The 25,843-nt window shown below is 40.4% G+C and overlaps 1 protein-coding gene across 3 annotated transcripts in view; it reads left to right on the plus strand.

The window, feature by feature from the left end:
- Positions 1–6,339: 6,339 nt before the first annotated feature.
- CARS2 (cysteinyl-tRNA synthetase 2, mitochondrial) overlaps positions 6,340–25,843 on the plus strand; it is a 47,053-nt gene continuing 27,549 nt past the window's right edge. For 2 of the 3 annotated variants that reach the window (XM_067563691.1, XM_067563693.1), the window contains exons 1-8: positions 6,340–6,789; positions 7,113–7,163; positions 14,296–14,413; positions 18,281–18,352; positions 18,450–18,555; positions 19,355–19,438; positions 20,243–20,372; positions 20,719–20,852. In XM_067563691.1, coding sequence (XP_067419792.1) covers positions 6,554–6,789; positions 7,113–7,163; positions 14,296–14,413; positions 18,281–18,352; positions 18,450–18,555; positions 19,355–19,438; positions 20,243–20,372; positions 20,719–20,852 — 931 coding nt within the window. In that variant the 5' untranslated portion in view covers positions 6,340–6,553. Of the gene's footprint in view, positions 6,790–7,112; positions 7,164–14,295; positions 14,414–18,252; positions 18,353–18,449; positions 18,556–19,354; positions 19,439–20,242; positions 20,373–20,718; positions 20,853–25,843 lie in introns of those variants that run through there. The other variant, XM_067563694.1, reaches the window with a different exon arrangement.

Consider the following 25,843-nt stretch of genomic DNA (forward strand, 5'->3'; position numbering starts at 1 on the left):
GGTCAAACAGCACTTGAGCTGCACCCTCATTTGCCCCTGGACTCCGTAGGCTAGGCAGAGTAGCACTTCCTGGCTGTCCCCTTCATATGCCCCTTTACACACAATTGTTCTAGCAGTAACCCCCTTGATGAGCAAACCCCATAGGATTTTTGGGCACTCCCGAGATCTTTGGCTTAGGTAAGAGAAGCGTTACTACAGAGCAAGATAGGGACCAAGGACACAAAGGAAGAAAATAAAGGTTGGAGAGATAGAGAGAGAAAGTGGCAACCAGCTTGATTATAACAGTTATTTTATTGCTAGGTATATAAAACTTACAATACTAATAGTAATACCATACCAGGAGAGAAAAAAAATCAAAACACTTACAGTACTACACAATTACAGTTGGGGGTATTGGAGAAAGCTATCCCAGGTTTGATTACAAAAGTAGAAAGTTATACCTGGACTAAGAGAGGGAGAGATAGAGATAAGTTGTGTTGGGGGAAAAGGAGGAGGGGGGTTTGGTCTCACCACTCCATGCAGTTCAGAGGTTCCCAGGAAGAGGCTTGTCAGTTCAGGGTCTGGAGGGCTTTGAGTCTGGCAGAGCCCCCAACACGATCAGTCAGGAAGAGAAGACAGGTTACAGTGGAACTGATGCAGAGTTTGGATCCAAGCAACAGAACAGAGGTTTGAGCTTTGATAGGGGATTTGTAGATGCCAGGTTTGTTTATGGATAAACAATGTCTGGACAAAAAGAGCTGATCATTCCTGGAAGGGCGTCCTTTCTTGAGAGAGAGCCCACAATGCAACCAGGTTTCAGTGTTTTGCATACCAATAACTAGAATGGTCTGATAACTGCGGAGCTGGGTGTGCACAGGTGTGAGTTCAGTTACATCGAGAGCAGAGATTTCCCAAAATGCAGTGCTTCCCTGCTTCAGCAATCCCAGAGTTCAGTGCGTGTTCCATCTTCGATGTAGATGAGGCTTCTGTTCTTCATTCATGTGCTAACTGAGATGCTTATGAGGCATGGGGAGTTGTCCCACCCTTGATGGGAGGGTTCCAAGTGTGTTTCTTGTATGAGGCATGGGGAGTTGTCCCACCTTTGATGGGAGGGTTCCAATTGTGTCTCTTGTATGAAGCATGGGGAGTTGTCTCACCCTTGATGGGAGGGTTTCAGTTGTGTCCCCTGCCTTTTCATATTGAAATGCCTTTGGTTTCTGGTTCAAGCAGCCTTTGGTTTCTGGTTCAAGCATGGGCTGGTAATTCAGGTGAGCCAGAGAGAGAGAGAGAGTTGGGGTTTTGCGCCCTGGTTCCCCAAGAACACAGAGCTGCTAGGTAACAGTGGAATTATGCAGGAATCAAAGATATCAGACAGCAGAAATATTTCACAATGGAAACTAAAGTAACTGGCTTGTGAAGTCTTACAAAAATATATAAAGCAGATGTTTACACATCCCAGCAAGCCTCAAAACAGTGAGCCATGCATAGGTGAGGTTTCTTCCTCAATCAAAAATCTGAAATTGTTAGATATAAATATTGTGGAAAATGACAATAAATTAGGGGGAAAAATAACCACTGGAAGAAAGCCAGGGCCCTTACATCTGACCCTCTGTAAATCAAAATGAGAACCAGATATAGACAGTTTTGATGAAGAGAGAGTTCTATTATCACACAAAGGCAATGAATGAAATAATCATAATCAATCCCAGAAGATTTATCTAGACCTATCCTTTGTAGCTTTGAGGGGAATCTATAAAGGTTCACTTCAGGCCCTCCATGAGGCAGCGTTCCACAAAAAGACTTACTTTCTATAAAGGCCAGCCAAAATGGAAGGTTGTGGTCATTTATGTTCCAACTTGAGCTGGGCAAAAAACTGATTTTTTGGTTCGGTGGCAGTTTCAAAAATATAAAAAAAAAAAAAAAAAAAAACCCCAACAATTCAGGTCTGATCAAACCAAATCTGATTTTTTTTTAGTGAATTGAAAAAATCCAGTTCAATTCTGTTCTAGAGCAGAGATTTGAACCAAAGTCTTCTATATCCTAGGTGCACACCCTAACCACCGGGCTCAAGGAGAGGAGGGAAATGGGGTTTGACTGTACCACTTCCTCCTCTGGCTTTTTGTGACTGCCCAAATCTATTTGGGTCAAATTGATGTATAGTTTCAGATTGACCAAAACTGCAGTTTTGTCAAATAATCTATTTGGCAAAAAATAAAAAATTCTTCCCAGCTCTGGTTCGAGCACATCTACTTTTTTTTAACAGAGGTAGTAGAGAAGCTTGTGGATGAAAGAAATGCAGCCCTGTAGGAAATGGTAATGTCTCAAAAGTCACCAGTCAGATCTGTCCTTTCTGAAATGTATTTATTATTTGCATTTCAGTAGCACCTAGAGCCCCAGACAAGGATCGGGGCACTCCAAACACTTCACCACTTTAGTTCCTCTTTGTGCTCCCAAGGGAGGAAGATGAGCAAACAGGTAGCTGTAAAAAAAAAAGTCCAAAAACATCAAAACATTGGTTTAGGGCTGTTTTTTTGCTGGTTATAATGCCTGATAAGAAAGCGGATTTGATAAATCGGCTGACGGAAACTGGGGAATAGTCTAGAAAGATTTTGGAAAATGTATCTGATTTGGAAAGATCTTTTTAGAATTACCTGGAAATAAAAGAAAGTATCCATCAGACCAAACTTTAAATGTAATCTGAGAAAATCATGCCACTTTTTACTCTTTTTGACTTTTTAACTCCCTTCTACCCCATTGTCTATGTATGATAATTTAAGATTGAAAAGTCAACCTTTGGTGCACATAAAAATGCACACCTTTCCCTGGCTGCTCAGATGGAGACTCCATTTATCATCAGCTTACACCTGAGATTGGAAAACTGCCATCCATTTCCTATTAGGCCTTGTCTACATTTGCACTTATGCTGGCAAAACTTTTGTTGCTCCGGGGTGTGACCCCCTCCCCCTATGTGACATAAATTTTGCTGGCCTAAGCACTTGTGTGGACAGCGCTGTGTCAATGGGAGACACTTTCCCGCCAACATAGCTACCGCCACTCATTTAGGTGGTTTTATTATGTCAGTGGGAGAGCTCTCTTGCCGATAAAACAGGGCTTCACAAGCGTTTATGCCAGCAAAATTTATGTCGCTAGGGGGTTATTTTTTCACACCCCTGTGCAACAAAAGTTTTGCTGGCATAAGTGCTAGTGTAGAAAAGGTCTTAGTGTCTTGACTTCCTCCCCTCCTAGGACTTGTCTACAATTAAAAAGATGCACTTCAGTGAAGACACTACCTATGCTGCCGGGAGGGATTCTCCCATCGACATAGGCACTCCACCTCTCGAAGAGGTGGCAGTTAGATCAACGGGAGAACTCTTTCATTTACTTAGCGCTGTCTACACTAGGAGTTACATTGGTTTAACTGCATCACTCAAGGATGTGGATTTTTCACCCCCCTGAGTGACATAGTTATACCAACCTAATATCCTAGTGTATAGCAGGCCCTAATTTATTTCCATTGATAAAAAAAGGACTGGATGGGAAGTGGTTTGAGAACCACTAACCTAATTAATGTATCATGATTCACACACTCACACAAAACTTATATTACTTTTCTTGGGTTGATGAGTTACAGATATACGTATTAAAGAACTTTACATTAACTCCTGCTTTCTGAATTTAGCTGAACAGGGGACATAGGAATGTCAGGAGTGGGCGTCTTTGACAAAAATGAATATTGTACATGTTATGCAACAGCAGAAGAGAAATAAGCTCTGTCCTTACATATAAATACATTGATATGTTTATGTAGTACTAAAAGAACTGATGACATATTCACAAATAAACATGAAATAACTAACAGATAGCTAATCAGTAACCAGCATCCTTAGGGGCTGCAGTGTTATATAACTCCCGTAATTAAATAATTAAGAAAAAAGTAAGTGTTGAAAATATTTGTAATATTTCTAAAATGACCCTATAATGACAATGTTTCTATACAAAAAAATGTGTACCAATCATTCATATAAGGTTTATAAGCAATCATGTCACAGTCCAAATGACATGGGGATTGGTTTAGCCTTTTGCAAGAAGCAGCACTTCCTCTTTTCCCTGCCTGAGACTCCCACACCAACCCCCTTCTGCTGCTCTGGATCTCCACTCTCCTCTTAATTCCCTAGTCCCTTGCAATCCCTTAATCTCTCTCCTGCTCCCTCTATACATCTTTCACAGAGTATCTGAAGCTTCTTATAGTCTCTGTGTGCTGTCTGCCCCCCTGGATCTTAGACTGATAGACATTTTGCCCAAGGCGATGGCTTCAGTCTCACTGAAAATAATGCAAAGAGGCAACCAGTTTTATTAAGGACAGTCTCTCTTCCACATGCAGATAGACTGTAAGGAAATGGAAACCATCTTGCTGGCTTCAGACCCATTGACAATAACAGGAGATGGTGGCCATTTTGAACAAGGCAAAATTTTTGAGCTGGTAGCCTTTCATCATGAAGCACTCCCAAAATCAATAGTCACGATAAATCACATGAGCTCACAATACTGGCTATGGGATATTCTGAGATGGGGCTTCCTCATTCTCCCCTGTTGAAGCTGTTCCAACATGTATAAATAATTATTGGAGCAAAGGACTGAGTCTCCCACTTCTCAGGTTGGTACTCGTAACCCTAACCACCAGGCTACTGAGACACTGTCACTTGTTTGCTTGTTCTCTGGCCTAGTAACTCTTTAATATATTTAATGTACACTGGAACAACTTCAACAGGAGAGACTGGGGGAGCCCCTGCAATGGACTATCCCAAAACTCAGTGGTTAGAGCACTCATCTGAGCAATGGGAGATCATTGTTCAAACCCTTTTCTCCCCTGTAGTGGAGGGGGGGGGGGGGGGAATTGAACCCAGCCCAGAGTGCAATGCCTATGCCTCATGAGAGGGGCAGGGGGGTTAGGAGGACACAGCACTCTCCTTAGCATCTCCCAGCTTAGGTGGCTCCCTGCCTCACATGATGGCTTTTATGGATAGTATTTTTTAAACCTCTCTCTGCATTCAGTGTAAATGAGTTTAGGCACCTAACTCAGACTTGTGGACTGCAGTATAGTTTCTTTGATTTTCAAGCCACCTAAAAGTTAGGTGTTTGAAGGCTCAGCATTACAGCACTGAAGTCCCTTTGTGGAGCTGGGCCTTTGTCCCTATACTGTGCTAACTAGATACAAACAAAATCATTCCGGTATAACTCCATTCTTAGCATAATGGAGTGAATTCTGTTGAGTTACCATAAGGATGAATATGGCCCATTTTTCTTAGAGACCTAAACCTTGTTAAAAGAGTTGGTATAAGATTTGGGCTTGCCTACATTCCGTGCTAGCTCAATTTAACTCACATGGTGATTTTAAGCTAATTTAGTTAAACTGGTGTAAAAGGCTGTACAGACACTCATTTCAGTTTAAACTAGGTTTATTTCAGGTTAGTTTAAGTAGGCTAGGAACAAGTTTAAGATAAACTGAAATAAACCACTTTTAAATCAAAAGGAGCATCCTATCCATACAAGGATTTGCAACAGTTTAACTAAATGGATTTAAAAGCCAATTTAAATTCAACTCCTACAACTTTCTGATGTATACAAGGTCTTTGTTAAACTTCCCCATCTGTCACAAAGATTTCGATAAAAATAATGCTATTGTAATACTTTGCACTTACATATTTTATCCAACTAGTTTAGTTTTCAGCTCTCCTAGACTTGCCTGACCTTGAGCAAATTGCTGAAAACTCTGAAACGGGGGTAAGAGCACTTTGCAGCACCGTGAAGCTAAATACAATATAAATGATGAGGTGCTCTGATACTATGGTAACGGGGCCACATAGGCAGAGCCACTTCCTTTGTTAGACACTAAATTAGGCTGTCACCCTGCAAACCTTTAGGCACGTGCTGCTAATTTTGAGTAGGTGTCGGTGAGCGGATTACAGGCTAAACTGCAGGCAGCACCGCTAATGGAGTTATCAACCCGCAGAGGCGAATCGGACACCCGCCCGCCCTCCTGTCCTGCCTGTGCCCGGGCGGGCATGGCTCCTGCTGGGGGGAAGCCCTGGGGGCTGGAAACCTCCCCTGTGCGAGCTCAGTGGGAAGGCAGAGCTGACGGGGGGCAGGTGAGCCAAGCGCCGCTGCAGCAGCAACAGCATTGAGCAGCGAGCAGAGCCTTTGGCAGGGTGTGGTGGTGCCCAGGAGTTGGGGGGGGGGGGGGGGCTTGGGTCACCAGCACCCGGCCCTACAAGTGCCCCCAGCGCTGGGGGAGGGACCGGAGGAGGAGCTCAACACCCCGCCCCTTCCTGCCGCTCGGGCTGTAGCTACAGCGCTCCCGCCCTGCGTGGTGTCGCCTGTCTCCTGCACAGGCGGCCCGGCTGCGGTAGCTACACCCGGCGCCGCTTGTGCTCCTCTCCGCCTCCAGCCGAGACGACCCAGCTCACGGCGGGGGAGGAGCCACTCGCCTGCCCGAGGAGGGAGCCTGTAGCCCGGCGTGCCGCGCGCGGAGCTCTCCGGCCGCCCCGGGGGTGCTGCTGGCGGCCGCGGCGCGAACATGCTGCAAGCCCGGCTGGCCACTGCCTCCCTCTGCCTGCGCGCCGGCTGCCGGGGAGTTGGTGCGGAGGCCGGGCCGGTGCGGACACGGGGCCGGGCCTCCCCGGCGAGGTGCTGCTCTGGGGTCGGGAGGAAGTGGATCAAACCCACAGGCCGGGACACCGGGATCCAGACCTACAACAGCCTGAGCAGGAGCAAAGAACCCTTGATACTGGCCAATGCAGGCGTGGCGACCTGGTAGCCATTTAAAAAGAGCATTAACGTGGGGCCAGCCCAGTACAAAACGTGCAAAGAAAGTAAAGTCAATGTATTGAGGTTCTGCCCTGCAGCCCTTTAAACGCAAGGCTGCTGGGGAGATGGTTGGGGAGGTCCTGTCAATGTTCCCCTTCGTTTAAACTGGTTGCAAAGGAATCCATCGTGCTCAGCTAATCATGTTACTGTGGTGATGTTCAGTTCAGCTAAGGACTCTGGTTTGAGTTGTCCATAGCGTGTAATATGGCAAACAGCTTTTTTGACTGTTTTATTATTTGTTCTTCACTAGACCCTCACTCTGTTCACAGGTACAGCTGTGGGCCAACAGTGTACGATCATGCGCACCTTGGGCATGCTTGGTGAGTTGTTTTAAAATTATAGGAGGAAGATTCTGCATTAATGTTTTATGATGTCAGGTGGGCTAGAAGAAACCGAGGGTATGTTTTCACTGCAATTAAACACCAGTGGCTGGTCCATGTCAGCTGACTCAGGCTGGCTGTGTTCAGGCTAAGGGACTGTTGTAATGGCGGAATAGATGTTTGAGTTTGGGATCCTCGCAGGCTCCCAGAACCTCAGTGCAGCAACTAAAGAAACCCATAACCTGAGTCCCAGGAGCACAAGTCAGTTGACATGGGCCTGTCATGGATTTTTAATTAAAATGTATATGTAGTCCTAGCATCCAGCAGCCCAGGACAACCGAAATCCTGAGGTAGACAAATGAAATGTAATTGTTGTCCAAAGGACAAGCTGCTGATCTTCACTTAAGAAAGCTGGTGCCTTTTACCAGAGACTGAAAATGAAAGCTAGCCCGATGTGACTTTTCTGGTGGGGAAAAACAGCCATTTAGCAGTGAAACAGATGGCTGATTTTGGCTGAGAAGAGCTGCTTGGGAACTACCCCATGCTATTAAATTGTTAAATTCTTCCTCTGGAAGTTGGACTTTGGGACAATGCTGATTATATGCTGCCTGTTAGAATTCAACATGACCTTGATAAATTAGAGTCTTGGTCTGAAATCAACAAGATGAAATTCACTAGGGGCAAGTGCAAAGTACTACACCAAGGGTATGTCTGTACTTAAAATACTATAGCAGCACAATTGCATCACTTCTGTGTAGACACTGTCTATGCTGACATGAGGCATTTTCCCCTTGCCAGGGCTAATCCATCTCCCCAAGAGGCGGTAGCTAGGTCAAGGGAAGCATTCTTCTGGGAGGGAGGAGGGGGAGCGGGTTAGGTCAGTTTAACTATGCTGTTCAGGGGTGTGGATTTTTCACTCCACCCAGTAGTTAAGCCAACTTTTCTAGTGAGACAAGGCCTTAGGAATCAAAAAAACAAATGAACAACTACAAAATGGGGAATAGCTGGCTAGGTGGTAGTACTGCTGGAAAGAGTCTGGGGGTTATAGAGGGAGAGAAGTTGAATATGAGTCAACAATGTGATGCAATTGTGAAAAAAGCTGAAATTCTGTGGTGCTTTAACGGGAAAGTCATATGTAAGACACAAGAGGTAACTGGCCGGTTCTATTTGGCGCTGGTGTGGCCTCATCTGGAGTACCCATGTCCCATTCTGGTCCTCACGCTTTAGGAAAGATATGGACAAATTGGAGAGAGAGAGCAATAAAAATGAAAGAAAGGTTTAGAAAACTTGGCCCAGGAGCAGAGGTTTAAAAAAAAACAAAACTGGGCATGTTTCAGCTTGTCCACTGAAGGTAGGGCAAGAAGTAATGGGCTTAATCTGCAGCAAGGGAGATTCAGGTTAGATATTAAGAAAAACTTTGTAACTATAAGGATAGTTAATATCTGGAATAGGCTTCCAAGGGAGGTTGTGGAATCCACACCACTGGAGGTTTTTAAGGAGTGGTTGGACAAGCAGCTGTCAGGCATGGTTTAGGTTTACTTGCTCTTCTCTCAATGCAAGGGGCTGGACTTGATGACCGCTGGAGGTCCCTTCCAGCTCTATACTTCAATGATTCTATGCTCTTCTCCGGAGTGGAGGGGCAGGTGAGGCAAAACTGCCACTTAGCATTTACTGTACAAAGAAACTGAAGGAGGAGGCCTGTTGTCTATTTCAGCACTCGGTTAGACATATATTAGTTCTCTTAGTTGATATATCCAAGGTTTTTAAGTTCTGATCACTTCAGCGGTTTGTCCCGATAGGGGAGAAAAGCTTTTTTTTTTTTTTAATTTTCATTTATTTAGTAGGACAGTATGAATTATTTTGGATCGTACTTGCAGAATGTGACTATTATACATAAGAAATTAACTTTAATTTGCTAGACAGTTCAATATCACTCTGTTTTAAACATTTGGAAGAAGGATGCCTGATATGCTACATTTGGATTTAAAAAAAAAAGAATTTTGTGCCAATTGTTTATGAAATATTAGCTTTAAAAATGTTTCCGTGCCAAAGCACACAAACCTGCTAACACTTCAAAAGTCACGAACAAATGTATAGTAATAAACCAATTTGTATACATGGGATTGGAGGATAGGGGGCAATTGTAAAGGAAGCATTTAATCTTTTTAAAAAGCATATTTAAGGCATGTGAAAACTATTAGATTGTTAGCCAGAGAGACTCTAAAGTCCTCTGTGGCGGATTGCCAATCCTGCAATTGTAAGGTAGACAAAACTCTTGCTGACTTGGAAGTTTTGCTTTCATCTATACTGCAGGAGGAGAAGAATGCGTATAGCTTAGTCAGGAACTGTGTAAATGATCCTGAATTTCCCAGACAACTTGTTTCAATTTTGGAGTGGAGATTCCAAGAGATCAATATGAACAATAGTGTGTTCTGCAGGTAGGGAAGGAAATAATGTTGAAAAATATTTTAACCATGTTAAAGAAAGAATGCTACTAGCTCTGCTGAAAACTGGGTGTGCTGAACATCTGCAACTCCCACAAAAGACAACGGAGGTTGCAAGTGCTCAGCAGCTCTTAGAATTCGTGCCTATAGTACTTAAAATGAAGAGTTTATTGCATTTTGCTCCATCTCTGAGGAAAGATGTCTTTTAGGTCATGATTAGTGGTATGAATGTCAAATGCCACTTAAAATATTAAATAATTCTTCTTATGCTGCCTTACTAACTTTGGCTGTGTTCTTTCTCTGAACCCATTGTGTTCCATTTCCCTCAATGTTTAGCTTCGCCAGGAACTGTAGGAGGAGAATTATAATATTTTCTATGTATCTCTTATAGAAATGCAGGTTTTGAAGTACTAATTGCCGAGAGCTAGAACTGGCAACCTCTGCTTTTTGCACTGCCAATACTTGTATGTTACTGTATCCTTTTTGTGTGTTTATTGCTATAATTTTCTATCCTTTCTGTAACTTTCTGATAGGGCTTTATTATTCTGGATGGCTAATAAAGGTCAGAAAATCAGGGAACTATACTTGAATTATTTTCACTTTAAATTAGTGTCTAATGTGCAGTATGATTATTTTTTAACTTCCAAATAAAGTTCTACAAATTACTGGGGAAGGAGGTTATCAGAATATAAATCACTGACACTGTTCATTTTGAAAGAATAGCTTAAAATGTAAATGCTCAAGAAAATTATTAAACTTGCTATATCTATAAACTTCTTTATTGCCTCATTCTAGGCTCTTCTGTCAAGTGTTTCTTTCTCTGGTGCAGTGGCTCTCCACCTTTCCATGTTGTTAACCCAATGTTATAACAAAGTTTTAGAACCCTTCTCCTGTCTAGCCGTAACAAATGGGAGGGTGATTGCACAGCCCTGAAACCTGTTTGCGACTTGCAGGTTGGGAACCAATGCTCTAGGTTTGGATAATAGGGAGGAAAATGTCATCTGAATGCAAATAACAAAAATAAATATCTAGTAGTGTCCTGGGAGGATGAAACCCATACATTTCCAGAAAGTTTTATTTAAGTGTAGCCCTTGTGTGCCAGCATTTTAAGGTACTTTAGCATGTGTGAGTATATTCTTGTAGTTCAGTGGAATACCGAAACACGCTCTAGAGTAGCTCTTCTTTAACCTGATACATTATATAACTTTTACATAGTGAATTATATGGGACCTCAGGATTGAAACTGCTACTGTTTCTTTTCTTACAACATTATCCCAGTTCTTGTTTATCTCTAATATCTTTGTTTTCGGCACATACGTCACTCTAATAGAAACCCTAAGTAATCAGGCTTTGTCCTGGGATCTAAATGGGGGCAGAATGTTTAATTTTCATGGACTTTTTTAAAACAACACACAACTAATGCACAGCTAAAATACTGATTTACTACACAATTAATGCATAGATTCTATGGGCTGGAATATTAGGCACCAACACTTTGTGTCCCCGGTTAGGGATTCTGGATCTGTATATGTATTTCTCCTGTAAACCACCACCTGTTCAGAGATGGAAGGAGACAATTCTAGGTGTCTGCTCTGCCCATTCATCTCTCCTTTCCCCCAGTCCCTCCCCCCATCAGGTCTAAAGTTGAGCAGGCCCTTTACACCTCAGGGGTTTTCACCTTGTTTTGGTTTCCATTTTTTTTTAGCTCTCCTCTTTTTTTTTTTTTTTTATTTCTCCCCCCAACCCTCTGCCATCCATCTGTTTTTGTCCTTTTTTTCCTCTTTGCCACCCTTTGATAGAGGAGGTACGTAGGAGTGCCTAACTTACTCTCTCTATGTTGTTTGTTCTTTTATGTACCTCTTTTTGTCCCCTCTCTGAACTAAACAGCTACAGTCTTTCACTTTTTCCTTATATGGAAGTTTCACCATGCCTCTAATCCTCTTCCTCTCCTATCTTCGAATCCAACCTCTCTTTATTTTTGTTTTTGTTTTAGATGTGATGTCTAGAACTGAACACAGCATTCAAAGTATGGGTGTACCATTGATTTATATAGTTGCATTGTGATTTCTACCCCATTCCTTTTGCATCTTCACATATTGTTTGATTTGTTGACTGCTGCTGCATATTGAGCTTTCATTGAACTATCCACAGTGACACTCAAGACTTTTTCTGAGATGTTACGGTTAATTTAAAATTCACTAACACGTATAAGTAATTCAAATAATTCTTTCCAATGTGCATCATTTTGCACTAGTCCACACTGCTTTTCTTATGCCTTCATGTTGTTCAATTGCCTTGCTTGGTTAGGTATAACTTAAGTGTTAAGTTGACTAGGATGGCAGGATTCTCTTCGTTTCTCTCTGTAGTTGGCTCTGCTTATATATTGCTTGTGCTCTGGACCGTTGCTTCCGCAGCTGCTGGTCAGTCATCTGCTGCTGAAGGGGTTTCATGTGGCAGGCAATTGATTAGAAAATGTGGGGCGGCATCCATGCTGATAATGTACATGAGACCCACCACATACAGCAGCATGAGGAGAAACACTGCTGTCACTATGGTTCTGTTTAAGCCATGTGGGGCCCCTGAAGTTAAAATATCACTTTAAAAAAAAAAAAATTAGAATTATTTTTTAAAGTGTAAAGATGCCATTTTATTACTTGAAGTCTTCAAACAGGCTTTTATTTTTGTCCTGTTTTTTAAACCATGACAAACACAACTAATGAAGGAAGTAATGAGACAGAAAGACACAGAAATGAATTAACAATGGAAATGAGATTGTCTTCCGCAGGAGGGATTTCAAAAGAACTACATAATGTTTTTGTTTTATACCCTCTCCCCTGCCCCCTACCAACAAACAATGCTTTTATTTGCGGTGTGACAGGCCGCAGGCTTCCAAACCAGGGTTCTGTGCGTTTTTGTACGCAGCGTGTGCCCCCATTTAAGAGAATTGCTGTTAATGGGTCAAAATTTAACCTTTATTTTAAACACTTTATTTAATTCTGAAATGGGTATCCATTCGCTGACATGAAGGCTGCAACTTGGTTAGGGTCCAGCTTCCCAGCTGGCTGATTCCTAGCAATAATAATTCCAAGAGCTTGGTCTTTTTTGTTATAGGTGCCTGTTGTGCCATCCCCTCTTCCTTGACCCTCTGCCTTCTTGTCAGCATGTTGCTATTGAAGTATAAAAGAATCCTGCTCCCTGAAAGTCCAACGTTTCTGCATATTTCAGTATGCTGTTTCTTCTAAAAATGGAGTAGAGGTGTACAGCAGGGGACAGTGCAACTTTCATATGTGTTGTAGCAAAGAAAACCACAGGGCTGGTTTAATTTTCAGCTTTTTTACATTGATGGTGGTTCTTTTATTGACGATGAAATTGACTGAGAGGGCTCTGCCATATTTTGGTGGACTAATACCACAACATTTTTATATTATTAGAACGTTACCTAGTACTAGCCAAGGATTCGTTAACATGATCTGCTTCTTAGTTGTGTATACTATCTTTCTGAAGGCATATTTTAGTTTGGCATAATTCAAACAAGTAACAATAGTTTTCTCCATGTGTAGTTCAGATATATTTGCGATTTATGATGTGGGGCTAAGAATTTTTGGGAAAATATTATGTTATCACCATCGGATCCAAAGAGCTAAGTGAAAGGTGCAAAGTTATCTGCAAAGTTAATTGAGCTTTCTTTTTACACACGCTAAATGCAGTATCCAGTTTGTTCAGTCATGCTGGATGAAATGGAAAATGTAGATTTGTGAATTCTTCTGGACCCAGGCCTGTGAGGTACTGAATGCCCACAGCTGCTTTTGATGTTAATGGGAGCTATAAGTGCTCACCACCTTGCAGGTCTGCGCCCTTTTCTGAGACACGATAGTAATTGCTTTACCTTTTTTAAATAGCTGCCCTTTACTGAGTCCAATGACATTTCTTTGGAAGTATGACTTGAGATTCTTGCAGTACCGTACGGCTTCATGGGGTATTATAGCGTATAGATTATATTTAATACGCATGGATTTTTTTAATACAATATATTTATTCTAAAGCTCCTGAATAACTTAAAATGGTTCCTTCTCAAACATTTGGAAAAACTGTTTCCAGTTATCCAAAAAGACCTGTGATGTTGTATAAACAAAACTGTATGCTACATTGGTGTAACTGAGATCAGTACTTATTTCGGTGATTCCATACACAACTTTCATTGGAACACATGTATATTGAGTTATTTCTTTGTTTACTTCTGCATTGTAGTAACTGAAAGCCGGACTGTTTCAGAATGTGAACAAGATATTAGAGTTTTTAGAAGCTGAGTATGGAGTATTTAAGTGTGATGTTGTTCATTTTAGTAATAAGTCTTTTGGTTAACATTTAGATGCAATCTCACTTCAGTATATTGTTTTGAAGAGATGTATGCAGGAAAAGAAACACTTCAGAAATTTTGATGTAATGTGTCACTAGTGCCAGAAGAGGGTAGGCCAGTTCAATTGAGATTTGCATAACTTCTTTACAGAACGTAACTAGTTCCAGAGTAGCATTTTGTGTATATTGTCATTCTCTATCATTGTTTTCTCTCTATTTTACTGTCATTATTAGGACATTCAGAGTTTCAATTTTATCAATTGGTTTTATCAATTTTTATTTACATTTATTACCAATAATACACATTTAATGCCCTTATTTTTCTTTTTCAGTTCTTATGTTAGATTTGATATTATTCGAAGAATAATAACTAAGGTTTTTGGAAACGAAGTTTTCATGGTGATGGGGATAACAGACATCGATGACAAAATAATTAAAAGAGCCAATGAGGTAAATATATGATGTTTACTTTGACAAAAACTTAGTGTTTAATGTACTGAGTAGTCTTGGACAACAACCTGGATTTTGTTACTGCTTTTTAATATTGCTGGCTAATTGTTTCCTAGTCTCTCAGCTCATGGGCTAGTAGAGGCTGGGAATCTGACAGAGCTGGCTTCATCTCCTCTGTGAAGGAGGCAGTATATGAAATTGTTCATCAGTGAAATGTAGGTACAACAAGTGCCATACCATCAGCTACAAAGACAGCCCTACTTAGCTTTCTGTTAGGACTGTTTTTGCAATACAAGGTTGTTAGGAAAAATGGAAAGTCATTGGAGTTCTCAATAGAGTTGAGGAGTCGTCTTAACCCCTCCAAATCCTAGGGGAAAAATATTAACCAATGAAATTTGGACAGTTGTCCATAGTAGCTGCTGTTTTACAGAAATTATCTAAATTGTCACTAGTAGCCTTGACATTGGTTATTAAAGAACATTGTTTTGTAAATAATCATGGAGCGTCCATCAAATCAAGTTGCAGGTGCTCAGCACCTCTCAGGTGTCAGCCCAGAAGGACCTAGTTGTAGGTTTGGGGCCTTACTGGTTTTCTGCATCCTGAATTCAAATGGGACTACTCACAAGCTTAACAGTAAGCACATGTATAAGACTTTAACGGGTAGGGTCCTAGATTACTAGAGTAAAGGTAGTTAATAACTTTACCAAAGTTTTCACAGATGTCTCAAAGCTGTTGACTGTTGATTAAAAGCTTTATGACTGTAAACTACTCTCAGTTGGGATGCTAATCAAATAAATTTTACCAACTGAGCTTAGTGAATTATCATTCAGTCTCTTTTCCTGCTTGATTAAAATCTTTATCAGATCATCAAATGTTAATAATAAATATACAGCTAAATTGTGAATGGTTTTAAAACCTGGTGACTTCTGCCTTTTGGAACACGAGGGAATCTCTCACAATAGACTTCAGCTGCAAACTGTGTGTTCTGTTCCTGAAGTAAGAGATATTGTGACAGTTAGTTTAAAACAACAACAACAAAACTTAACGATCACAAGGAAAAATACATTTAAAAAAAACCTATTATTTACAGTAAATGTAGAGAGAGTTCTCATATTGGCCTTATTATGCTTCTGGTAAAATAAGATTTTGCTCATTCTTCCCCTTAAGAGTATTTTTTCATGAGGACTGCAGGTTGGTGCTTTAAAATATGACATAGACTTAAACTGTGTGTGTGTCTGTCTGTCTTGAGAATTCTTTTCATAGGAGCATCGTGGTGGGTTTTTTGTTTGCAGAAAAAGTTGACTTAACATGTTAAAAGAATTCTGGTTCATTTACTCCGTTCTTTTGTCGAGATTAAAGTTTGCACTGTGAGGTAGTTTTAGCAGTCAGAACTCTTGTCACTATGTTAAAAAAATCTGATGTTTTTATTCTATTTTTTACCAAGCCCCATATGTTGTACTTGGAGGGGTGTTTTTACAGTTAGTAGAACAGTGGCATATTGAAGTCTCCTAACTATTTTATGGTTATTTTTAGAGAAGGAGATGTTAGAGTGGCAGTCAGTAACAAACCCAATGGTTAGGACAGTAGGTTTGTCATAATATTGGGTGGGGAATTCTTTAGAAGAGTTGTGGTAACAATGGCACAAATAATAGAAATCATATACACTTATTGAAAAATAAATCTCAGCTATGATTTGGTGTACCTCAAACTGTATTTACAGAACCAAGCCTCTGTTTTTAATGGTTTGTGAGCACCACAATATTTCTAGAGTACTTAGCGTCTGCTTTTTCCCCCATTAGTCCTCTTCATTGGGTTAGAGCTCCAGGGACAGGTCTTGGTCAGACAGCATGCTGAGCAAGCCGAAGGTGTAGTGCTTTGATCCCAAATTTATAACTTCTCTAGGTACCTTTTTGTGTTATGTTCTCTTTTCTTCGATCTCTGCAAAATGTTCCCATGAACACGGTCTTTAGATGCAGTTAACTTGCTCTTTATCTTCATTGGAACAAAGCATTTCTAGATAATATATTGTAAAGACATTTCTGCATTGGCAGGAGGATGTATTAGATGACCTAACAGGCCTTTTGTACATCTATTTCCTATGATTCTTCCAGCTCATTAAAAAAGATATTTAATAAAACTGGTCTAACACCAATCCTTGTGTGTCACTCTACCGGGTGCCTATCTCCTACGCAGTGGGCATTAATCATTACCCTTTGTTTTCAGTCCTTCAGCCAGTTTTTAGTCCATGGGGGTAGAGTTCATATCCAAAGGAAGTAGAATTAATTTTTGAAGTAAGATTTCTTGACGCTGTATCAAATGCTTTACCCACGTCCATATAGATGATGACATTGCACTCTCCGTTTCCACTTACTTTGTAACTCAATCCAAACAGCAATTAGTTTTGTCTGGAAAGATTTGTTCTTTATACACTCAGGCTGTTAATTAATGTTGATTCTGTCTAGCCTCTAGATTTTTAGCCTGATTGTTATCCTGTTATCAGGACTTGGAAACATTCTGAGAGAGCCACAGTAAGAAATTTGAGGAAGGGTACCCACCACTGAGACTTCTCACTAGGACATTGCCCCTCAATCTATCTGATATTTCAGCTGCTGAGATTCCTGTGAGGGTGCTGGCTCCTAGCCCTTGCTCAGGGATTCGTTTTGGAGCTTCTAGTGTCTGAAGCAACTCCTTTCTGGTTGCTAGAGAGGAGAAGAAGCTTTCTTTTCAGACCAAGCCTCCTGTCCACTTCAAGAGTTGAGCCTCCTCTAATCTACCTCTTCACCAGAACTTCTGGCTGTTTCAATAGATGGTTCAAAAAAGTGCTAAGCACCAGCCTGGTGAAAATCAGGCCCCTTTAAGATGTCTTAAATTAGGCATCCAAAGTCACTTTTGAAAATCTTAACCCTAGTGCCTGCCGCTTTAATTGCTTATAACATTCCTGAATAGCATCAGTAGAATAAAACTGATGTGTTTCTGCTTGCCGAATTCTGAATGGCAGCAATAAAATTTAATTTTGTTCTGTTAATGATATTCTCTTGCTCTTGTCTGCCTACTCAAAAGGACCGCCTTCCATTGGTTCACATGCAGTAGATTATTTTCCAAAACATAAAGATTAGAAACTTAAATCCTGCAAAATTTGGTGATATATAGTGCCTCTACTTGCCTGGGAAGGTTTTGTTCTTCCTGGAGAATTTTTCTAGGTCTGGCGATGAGTATATTAGATAAATGTAATATCAAATGCAAACGGACTCTTTATTTCTGCTTTCCATTTGTTTATTCACTTTTGTAAAGATCTCTGTGCCTAGCTGTCAACACAGTTTACATTAGAAAGTTGTAGATATTGTTGGAGTGCTACTACGCTTTCCAAAATATTTGACTGTCTATCAGTTCATTCTCCCAATTGCATTTGAATATTTGAGGAACAGCAATGAAAAGTTGAAATCTTACTAATTTTCAATGATAAAAAATATCCTGCCTGATGTGTGAGAGTATGTGTTCAGTAATTCTGACATATGGCATGTATCGGTGAGTGTTGTAAATGGCTTTCGTGAACCATGTGCATGAGGTAATCTTAGCATTGGAAGTGAAGTCCCTTACTGAATAAAAATAAAAGGTTTTTGGATTTATAGAAAGATGCGGATTAAAATGTTCCTATAATTCAAACAGATTAAATACCACTTTTATGCTATAACTATCTTATGTGGCCTCTGTACTGAATGATAGGTTAATAAACTTTCCCGTTTTTGGGGTTTTTTTTAAACCTTGGGGGCCCCATAACTCTTCCAATTAGCCATTAACTGATTGATCAGACTATAATATTTTATATTACTTTGATTTAGGATTCACTTATCTGCCTCTCTTCTACAGATGAATAGATCACCATTAGCGCTTGCCCGTTTTTATGAAGAAGACTTTAAACAAGATATGGCTGCATTAAAGGTGCAAATATTTAATATTTGATCTATTAAACATGCTGGTATTGTCATAAACTAAAGCAGCTTATCAACAGTATATTGTTTTTGCTTCTTTATTTAAGGTTCTTCCCCCTACAATATATATGAGAGTGACTGAAAATATTCCTCAGATAGTTTCTTTTATAGAACGAATAATTTCTAGTGGACATGCTTATGCAACCTCCAAAGGTAAGATTTCTAGCAATACAATTTGATGTTAATGTGTATGCAAGAAATTCATGCTCTTAATTGGAGTTAGGATCACCACTGTGGGGTCAGTTCAGATATCCAATACCATGTATTCTCTTGATTGATAACTGATCAGGAAAATACTGTGAATAACTTTAATACACTTATTATACATGTTCTTAGCATTGTATACTTGTATTGTAATTTGAGTTTTTAATGTTGTCATTTAAGGCCACTAACTGCATTATATAATTCCTATGGGGAAATCCTGGGCTCGAAAACTATGGAACTGGCACATTCTGTTACACCAGAGATGTGTGCGAGATAAGAACCTGGTCGTCCCTATGGGGAGGTGTGCTTCCCCTGTGCACTGCAGAGCATAACTTTGCAAAGTGGAGTGCATAGTGGGGTTTTAGAAGCAGGCTAGTGGTTCTGAGGGGACTTCAGCTGCACGTTAACTACTCCTGTGAGAGACTTCATTTGAGTCCTGAAAAGCACAGTTGATAATACGTTAGCAGAAAAGAACCCAGCATGACTTTCAGATCTTAGAAGTGGGTTTGTAGGCCTGTCAGTTTAAAAAAAAAAAAAAAAAATCTTATGCAAACTTAGTCTTTGTGTCCACGTTTATCATGTCTCACCTGCTCTTATTATTGCAATTACTTTCCAGAGCAGAATGATTCTTTTAGGAAATGGTACATAACAGATGTTTTACTCAAGGAAAGCGTTTATCTTTTCACCACATTGACAAAGTGAATGCCCCCTTTCTTTGTAATAAACCTCAATGTTTGTTTTCTAACAGGTAATGTTTATTTTGATGTCAAGTCCAGAGGAGACAGATATGGAAAGTTAACTACTATTTACCCTGATGTACAAGGGGAAATGGGTATGTTGCTATTGATTGGTTTCGATCTATACTTTGTATAATTTGAATGCATTTTCTAAGGCTTAACTAGCGTGTGTATGAAATCCTAATAGGAAAGGCTAAAACGATACATACTTCTTTTACTCATAGTTCTTTTGTAACTTTTAATTCATAGATAATATTAGTTTAAATATTTAGTGCTGAAGAAGTTTTGACCATTTTTTCTCGCTGTGTGTATTTGTTTTTTTTCTGACTTTACTTCACTTAAATACAATTTTTTTGCTGGTAAATTGGAAGGAAAGTTATTCTGAAACCACCGGATAACCTGTGTTTAGGAGAAATGATTGTTTTATATTTTCAAAGTAATCTTTGGGTATAATAGAGCTAGAAATATGCTTGGTGAAGGTCTTTTAGTGAGATCTTAGATCAGCTCAGATGATCTTATTTAGATGATATACATTAGTCAAACACAAGTAACTGAGTTCAATACAGGGGGAGTTGGGTGAAATTCTTTAGTCTGTGTTACACTGAAAGTCAGACAAGATGATCTAATGATCCCTTCTGGCCTTAAGGTCTGTGGATGAATCAGAGTCCATTTCTAGCTCATGGAAGAAAGTTCAGAATATAATTTTTGTTAAATACTTTGTGTCCAATATGTCTGTTCTCCTGGATAGGGAAAAAAAAAAAACCCCCACAGGAAAACGAAAGTATCTGTGTGTGCAAGAATAAGATCTGTATAGTTCCCTTGACCAACATTCTTAATGGCGTCATGCATTTAATCTTTTTAGAGGCTTATCTTATTAACATATCATAAATTATTGGCAGTTGATAGTGATAAGCGACATGTCAAAGATTTTGCCCTGTGGAAGGCAGCCAAACCTCAAGAACTTTATTGGGTTTCTCCCTGGGGAAAAGGAAGACCTGGTTGGCACATCGAGTGCTCTACAATTTCAAGGTCAGATTTTCTGGATTTTTAATTTTGTATGCATGCATGTGCCTGCGTGCGTGTGTGACTGATTTGGATTCAGTAACTGGAATAAGGAAAGGATATGCTTCATTTGTAATTCTTGAATCCAAACAAAAATTAGAAATTGCTGATTATAAGGAAAGCATATTCATTTTTGCAGAAAGTGAAACTGGATAAACCCATTGAGATTTTAGTATTTCTTAAAATTCTTGTTCTGTTACTGTAATAAACTGGAGAAAGCATTTGGACTTAGTGTTTCATCCTGTTAATTTCTGCATTTCTTTACAAAGGCTCTTGTGGTGTTCTGTTTTTGATCAGTAAAATATTGTTACAGTACAGTGTTTGGAAGCCAGTTGGATATCCATACTGGTGGCATAGATCTCGCTTTCCCACATCATGAAAATGAAATTGCACAGTGTGAGGTTTATCATCAGTGTGAACAATGGGGAAATTATTTTCTACATTCTGGTAAGTAACTTCTTAAATTTAGTCGTCTAAAATTTTGTATTTGGTTTTCAGCTTTTCATGGCATGCTTTTGTGCTTTCAAATGTGGAGAAAAACTTATCTACAGATGCACTGCTACAGTGACCAAGTTTCTGTTTTCTCTAAATACATTAAGAAAGATAATTGAAAATGAATTTTACCTTAAATAATACAAATTGACTCTTTTTTTAATACATTCAGAAATGTAGGAATTTTTAATTGTAATTGGATTTTTGGATGTCTCCAAGTAGTTACACTGCATTACCATGTGTGGTGTTTTGTCCTGGAAGGGCAAATGGAAGGGAAAGTTACTTATTACTCTTTGAAGAGAGATGCTCACAGAATTCTCGCTCATCCTTCACCTGCTTTCCTTCAAAATTTTGAGGTGTTATGTCCTTATATTTCTGGATATAAAATAGAAAAGATGTATTTGTTTGTTTTGGTATGTGTGTGCATATATTCTTAAAAATAGGAAAACACATCACCGTGGAATCAGAAACCCCAAAATCTGGGGGAAGGTGAGTGGTAGATGAGTCAGAATTCTGTCCAATTATAATTTTCAGAAGCACCAAAACTGGGATGGATTACAAATCATTCTTGGATTCCTTTAGCTCTCACTGACAGGTGCAGTAGGTGTGAAATAAAGTTTTCAATAGAAACCTGTAATCAGAACGGCAGTCTTTATAAATGTAGTAGTAAAGGGATTTGAGACACGCTAGGGAAAGTCATCTGTACCACTGAAAAATGAGACCCGAGGATAATGCTGAAGTGCATAAACAGATTAACAAACAAAACCCCCACTGGTGTTTTGCAACAGAGAAACATCTGAGTTTGAGAAAGATACTAGAGTTCTGAATATGTAATTATTCTGCTGTTGACATACCACTAAACTCTAAATTCACTAAATCTACTAAATTCTGCTGTGAAACTTTTATCTACTAGTAGCATTATGTCCAGTAATGAGGCCAGAAACAAGATTGTTTGTGTCTAACATGCTCTGTAAATGACTTCCTTCGCTTCGTGCTGTTCTGTCATGGAGTCCTGGCATCCTGGAAAAAAAATAACTTCAAACAAAGATTTCATCCCTCTGCCTCCTGCTTGTTTTTTTAGTCTTGGTTTTCCACAACTAACCACAGTTGTTGTACTGCCAAGTCTATTTGGCATTCACTCACCAGGTTCTTTATCTTTGTTTCCCTTTAAAATTGTGGGAGCAGTTCATCAGTTGGTCTAAATTGTTATAACTCCATTGAAGTCTTTCTTTTTAGCTTTCTTTAACTTCCCTTTGTGATACAAACAATTCACATTGTCTTTGATGGCAGGGTTGACAGACCAGTCACTTTATATCTTGCAGGGATTCACATACTCCTTGCTTTTTCCCTTAGCACAGGTGAGCACCAGAGAAAATTGAATTACTGTATCAGCTGTGATTAAGAATATGATTTGGTCCCGGCATTCAGAGATTCCGTGCCTTTACTGGACCTCTGTGACTTCTTCGGCTTCAGCTGTCAGTGGCTGAAGCTGGGGACTGTGCGCCCCCCACATAGCTGCTGCAAGGGCTGGAGCCAGGGCTGTGCCCTGCCCACCCACCACCTTCGTGGCTGCGATCAGGCTGAAGCCGGGACTATGTGCCCCAGCCCCATGGCTGGGGATGGAGCTGGAGCTGTGTGGCTTCGGCTGCGGCTGGTGTCGGGACTGCGCCCTCCCCACGGCTTTAGCCGGGGCTGTGCAGCTCGGACTGGAGCCGGGGCTGCACATTGTCCTCCCCCCATGGCTGTGGCTGGAGCCAGCACTCTGTGTTTCCCCGCCACCCACCCTGGGGTTGGGGCTGAGGGCAGAGCCAGGGCTGTGCCACCCCCCATCCTTCCCCCCAATGGCGTGGGGCTCGGGCTGTCATTCCTCCACACCCCTCACGGGGCTGCAGGTGTCATTCCTGAGATTACAAATATATACAATGTTTTATATTTTCCCAGCCTCATCCCTGGCTTCTTACTGCTGCAGCACTAACATTAAGCAGTATGTCATTTCAAAACTTCCTCATCTGTAACCACAAAGTATTAGGTTTCAAGCTAGTTTATACAGGTGTCTATTTTTGTTTTGTCTATTAATAGGCAAATATGCGTGGGGCCAATTGACATTTTGAAGCCTACTAACAAGCTTTTTGGGGCAGGGACTATCTTTTTAATTTTAGGTTTGTATAGTGGCTAGCTCAGTGGGGACGCTGAGATGATATAAACAATAATATTCTAGGAATGGTTCCGCTTGTTTCATATATTAGCACCTGCATTGGTTAAATTGGGATGCTTGTTTCAACTCCCAGTGTAGAGTGTGTTGTAAGACAACAAATGGAGATTGTCCAGTGGCAGTCTGTTATCCACAAGAAGTGAGCTTTGTTCTCTAAACCCAGGCGAGTTTAGTGATTTCCCTGATGAAGGATTTCACTGCTTTACTATGAAGGTTACTAGCTGGCAGCACCCTTTCAGTTTTATTCTTAAATGTTGTAAATTGGAACTGTAGAAACATTCTTGACTAGGAAAGAATAAAGGACTCTGAGTTCTCTCAGAAAGAAAACTGGATTCCAGTGAGAATTCAGATGATTCTCAAGAAGCCAATAAATTACATTCTTTTAGTTAAGTAATGCTGCTGGGGGAGGATATTGTGAATTATTTAGGACAAATGATTCAGCTTCAAAAATAATTCTGCTAGCGCTCTGGAATACTGGCAGGCTCAGAATCATAGTGGTCCCCATTAGAAGAAAATCCCTGCAGTGAGGATAAATCATCTTCTGAGGATTTTATTTTTAGACTGCTTGTCTTCTGGGAAGAACACCAAGCCAAAGTTATGAAAAATCTGATATTTTAGATTATTTAATGGAACCATCCTCTCCCAGTGATGGGATTCTCTCATATAGAGGAGAGAGATTTGGAATAATTCAGATGTTGCTGATGCATTATGAAACCATGTGATATAGATACTCTTGATCAAAAATTTAAAACCTGCCTGCCTAAAATTAAACATTTAAATCCACAGTTAGACACACAACATAAAAATGGCCTGATTTTCGCAGGTGCAGTGCAGCATCAGTTTCCACTGAAGTCAGTGAGAGCTGCAGGTGCTCAATAACTCTGAAAATCTGACCACTTTTATTTAGGTACCTAACTTCAGTAATAATACCTAGCCTAGCTCCTATATAATGCTTTTCAGCAGCAGATCTCAAAGCGCTTTACAGTATCATTATCCCCATTTTACAAGATGGGGGAAATTAAGACATGGAGCAGGGAAGTGACTAGGTGCCCAGATCTGAAAATGTTGGCCTTTGCATAATAGACCAGCATTTGTCTTTATCGCATTCTTTTGCACATAGGACAAATTCCTGAAAATAGGATCTTGTTTTAATGGCAAAGCCCTTTGAAACCTGTCTCACACCTGTGGATCCCGGACTCCTTTCCCCCCCCTTGAAACTGTGTATTGGGCAAATTATGTTTCCCGTTGAGGAGGAGGGGGTTGGACGCATCCTCCCTGTAGACCATCATCGTGGATCATCAGCCACAGTAGTTGCTACAAAGTGCTACCATACCAGGCTCTTCTCGCAACAACATCATCATCATCATCATCATCCCCCCCTCCCCCCCAGGACTGAGCACACTGCCTCTGTTATGATGCGTTAAATAATGTAAAATTCATATGGTCAATTAGACTGTTCAACGATACAAGAAGCGGAACCTCTATTACTAACTAGGAGAAACAAAACATAATCACGTCACATAATGTCCTTGAAGAGCATTCTGATTGAAGTATAAGATGAGCACTGGAGAGTGGTGATTTGAGGGGGGGGCAGTAATAACTGGATGGAGTTCAGATCGGAATTATTGTAATTTAGTAGCAAGGAAAGTTCGGTTATTCATATCTGCAATATAGTATAGTTCTCATAGCCACACTTAGTGCTGGATCCTAAGAAGCGCTGAACACCTATGAGTTGAATGGGAGGTGTGGCTGCTCAGTAACTTTCAGGATTAATCCCTTAATGTGAAAATCTGGTTTGACTTTTAACTATGGTTTTTGAACTGGTGCTCAGCGCTTGGTTCTTGGCTACTCTTATAGCTAAGCCATACTCAGCATCGATTCAGCTGCACAAATTCTTGTGCTCATTATCCGCAATGGATGGTATTGCTAAGGTAGACAAGACACAACAGTACAGATGTGAGTCTTGAAAGGAGCTCTACCCAATGTAGATGATATCCTATAGAAATGCTTGAGCTGAGCTAATTGCTATCCCAGAGACAATACGGATGGCTGCAGCCCCTCCTCTGGAGCCTGCAAACCCATAGCTTATTTCAGTCTTTAAAATGCAGCTGTTAAAGGGTCGAGGGGCACGTGGAGTTTAAATTAAAACAATTCCGCCCTTCCCCCACTACATTCACGTGAATCATCCCAACACACCAAGTCCCAACTACCAGTTAGTTCACTTCTACCCTCTTAACCCATCCTCTGAACTTGATAAAGTATCTTGGTCCCTGAAGGCTAACAAGTTTAGGTTGTACCAAACCAAAGTGGGCAGTAGATTTTAGAACAGAGGCCCCTTCTGCCAGCCTCCTCTTCAAACTGCATGACAGCAATAAAATAAAACTCCACTGCTCCCCACAAACAGAATTTGGTAGTCTGTGCTACTCCATGTGAGAGAAGGGCCTGGTATGGTAGCACTTTGTAGTAATACTTGTGGCTGGTTAAGGATCCATGGTGATGGGTGAAGTTTATCCATGATTACTTTGTGCTGCAGAGATGTCAGATTTAGAGCATTACAGTTAATAGGTATAAATGTGATGCAGCAAGGTCCATACAATTCACATGATCAAGTTTTACAAAGGAGATGCATTTTAAAGGGCTTGCCATTTTATTAATTGGAGCTGGCTTCTTGTGATAGAGGGGCAGCCAGGGAAGTATCCCTCTTGTGTGAAAAGGATGCAGTCCCAGATACTGC

Source organism: Emydura macquarii, unplaced genomic scaffold, assembly GCF_026122565.2.
Source record: "Emydura macquarii macquarii isolate MOO-44397 ecotype Brisbane River unplaced genomic scaffold, CSIRO-AGI_Emac_v2 contig_2531, whole genome shotgun sequence".
Taxonomy (NCBI): Eukaryota; Metazoa; Chordata; order Testudines; family Chelidae; genus Emydura; species Emydura macquarii.